Genomic DNA, 2,441 nt, shown 5'->3' with positions numbered 1-2,441 from the left:
CCAAGCTCGGCTGCTTGGAAACTGACCAAGCCCAAAAAGCACGATTTTGTACAATTTGGTCGTGAATTTCAATCTAGCCGATCGATTCTTTCTGCGTTTTCGGATACACGTAACGTATCAACGTCTGATAAGCACGGCCAACCATGCCGCAGGCGACGCACGTTTGCAAGTAAGATTTCAAAGCGTGCAACTGATAATAAGCCACGTCCGAATGGGCGTCATCTTCAGTTTGTCTGTACATTTTATCGTACATCTGACCTGAACTGCTGCTGCGACTGTTCGTCCAACTTGGCAAATTTTCAATTTCTCCATCCACCGGAAAGCATGTCCCTAGCTGAAAATTATCCAAATTTTAAACTGTAAAGTCAAAGTTCAACATGCGTTGTCCAAGGGAAATTTCTACGGAAATTATAAATTAGAAAATTTCTCGAATTTTCAAATTGCCTCTCCTTTCTTTTTCAACCTGCTTGCTTGTTCAGGCAAAAATATTCAACCATTAAAAACGTTATTTACAAATTTAAAAAAGAAACAATTAAATATCTTATCATTCTAAATGGAAAAATAAACATAAACAAATATTTAAATTGCCCATATTCATGAAAATATTACCGGTTAGAAAAATATGTTTAGAAAAAAAAAGCAATACCATTCAATAATTTTCATTTATACAACATTTTTTATGTTTATTTCAAAAATGGCTATCACATCTTCCATCATCTCCTTAAGCATTAAAGTTTCTAGTACAAGTACATACCAGTTTCACATTTTCTTGAAATGCATTTTCTTGGCTTTCAATAGATAAAAATGTATAATAATCACGAGAAAGCGGTTGATCAACTGCTTGCCAAATCTGATTCTCTAGTGTACAGTCATTGAAATATGTAATTGTATATTTTGAAATTGATGCAAAATATTGCAGATGTTTATCATAAAATTCATTTTCATTTGATGAAAATTTTAAAGTGCTTTTTCTGTTGTAAATTTCATCAATAAATTTCAATCGAAATTTACTACGAACAACGGAAGTCGATGAATACAACTCATCATTTTTAAAGTCAGTTGCAGCTAATGTTGAAAGTTTCGCTGAATTCAAAATCTGAAGCGATCTTGCTCTTAAAAATAAAACCGTTGTAGCTTGCACAATATGCATGGAGCGATAAAATCGCTTCCATAAAAATATCAATTTTAGTTAAAATTTTGCAATGATATTACCGTAAACTAAATTAAAGTACAACTCTAGTTTTGAATTTGATTTCCATAATTTTCATACAGTATTAAATCATTTAACAAATTATTTTAAAATAAATGTAAATAAAATTTCAAATATAAAATATCTATTAAAATAGGAAATAAAAAGAACTTTGTACAGTAAAAAACAAACTAAGTTCAATTGTAAAGAGTTACTGTATTTTATTTATTTTAAATGGTCAGTTTGTACAACATCAATAATATTCAGTACCGTGCTGTAGGAAACCTTAAACATAATCTATTCGAGGCACGGCACCGCAAGAAGACCTGGCCGACCGATCGGTAGAAAAAGTGGTGTGATACTTGATCATCAGAAAGGTTATGGTGGTTAGTTGGTATGAAGAAAGAATTGGTTGGTGGTGGTGCGTGGTGTTCAGTTGATGGTCGACCGCGGTGCGATTTATGACGGTGATTGTGGGTAGCACGTTCAAATTGGCACTTCAACCGGTTGAATTGTAATTGTTTCCCTTTATTACCTCGAATGTCTTTGTTGAAGAGCGAAAGAGGTGGCAAGGTCAACATGGATTGCAGTGACTGACGGACAGTGCTGAGGCGGAAGTGTACCCGCCAGCCTCTACGGAAAGCCCATTAGAGTTGTTTCGCTCCAGCCAAAATAGATGCTTGCTTGCAGTTTTAAAAGTTTTATACATATTATGCGTACGTCTTTGTCAGTGTAACGAGCCGCTCTCTCGGGCGGGCTCGTTCGTCATTCCAACCGGGTTATTAGCACAGTCTTGCGTTTCTGTTTGTGTTTCTTGCCGCATCAGATGAGTTGATAAAGGCGATTTCAGTAGAAAGCGAAATGATGAATTGTCCAAAGCTAAAACTGTTCAGCTAAAACGAAGAGTGGCAACTACTAAATGTTCGTATCAGAATTTTTGCTTTTTCTCTGCTATTTTCAACATATCCGTTCTCTTTCTTGTGTAAAGAGCGGTCCGAGCTGGCCACTCTGTGATACGCAGTATTCAACACACTGACACGTCACCACTCGGCCGTACCTAAAAATAGCAGTCTCATCAGGTTCCAAGAAACGGCGAAAGAGAAAGTTGAATTGATTTTTAATGACGACTTGGAAGAAAAAAGGCACAACTGGTAGAACTATTGGCGAAGCAATGCAATGGATTATCCCCGAGAGAACTTACGCTTTATTAACCCTTGAAGTGGAATGCGGCCATTCACTGCCTTTGCAGTTT

General features: G+C 36.2%; 2 protein-coding genes across 2 annotated transcripts; one reads left to right on the top strand and one right to left on the bottom strand.

Annotated features, from left to right (window-relative positions):
• Nucleotides 1–73: 73 nt before the first annotated feature.
• Nucleotides 74–1,770, bottom strand: Tsp_13007 (hypothetical protein). The gene is made up of 3 exons (XM_003370824.1): nt 1,552–1,770; nt 755–1,165; nt 74–334 (listed from the first exon to the last, which is right to left on the bottom strand). The coding sequence occupies exons 1-3, from the start codon at nt 1,768–1,770 to the stop codon at nt 74–76; spliced, it is 891 nt and encodes a 296-aa protein (XP_003370872.1).
• Nucleotides 1,771–2,309: 539 nt separating this feature from the next.
• Tsp_13006 (hypothetical protein) lies at nt 2,310–2,437 on the top strand (the record flags this gene model as incomplete). Its single annotated transcript, XM_003370823.1, has 1 exon — nt 2,310–2,437. A coding segment is annotated over exon 1 (128 nt), but the record flags the coding sequence as incomplete, so codon positions are not given.
• Between the last annotated feature and the right edge of the window lie 4 nt (nt 2,438–2,441).

This window comes from Trichinella spiralis (assembly GCF_000181795.1).
Source record: "Trichinella spiralis strain ISS 195 chromosome Unknown Scfld470, whole genome shotgun sequence".
Taxonomy (NCBI): domain Eukaryota; kingdom Metazoa; phylum Nematoda; class Enoplea; order Trichinellida; family Trichinellidae; genus Trichinella; species Trichinella spiralis.
The sequence above is the reverse complement of the archived record's forward strand: the minus strand, read 5'-3'. Positions and strand labels throughout refer to the sequence as shown.

Bases quoted from the DNA above. Each gene is read 5' to 3' on its own strand.
- Tsp_13007 (XM_003370824.1), bottom strand. From the start codon at position 1,770: ATGTTGACCTTGCCACCTCTTTCGCTCTTCAACAAAGACATTCGAGGT. The intron at 1,166-1,551 runs GTATCACACCAC...TTTTTATGGAAG, and splicing joins ATAACCTTTCTGATGATCAA to CGATTTTATCGCTCCATGCA. The intron at 335-754 runs GTATGTACTTGT...GATAATTTTCAG, and splicing joins TTCAAGAAAATGTGAAACTG to CTAGGGACATGCTTTCCGGT.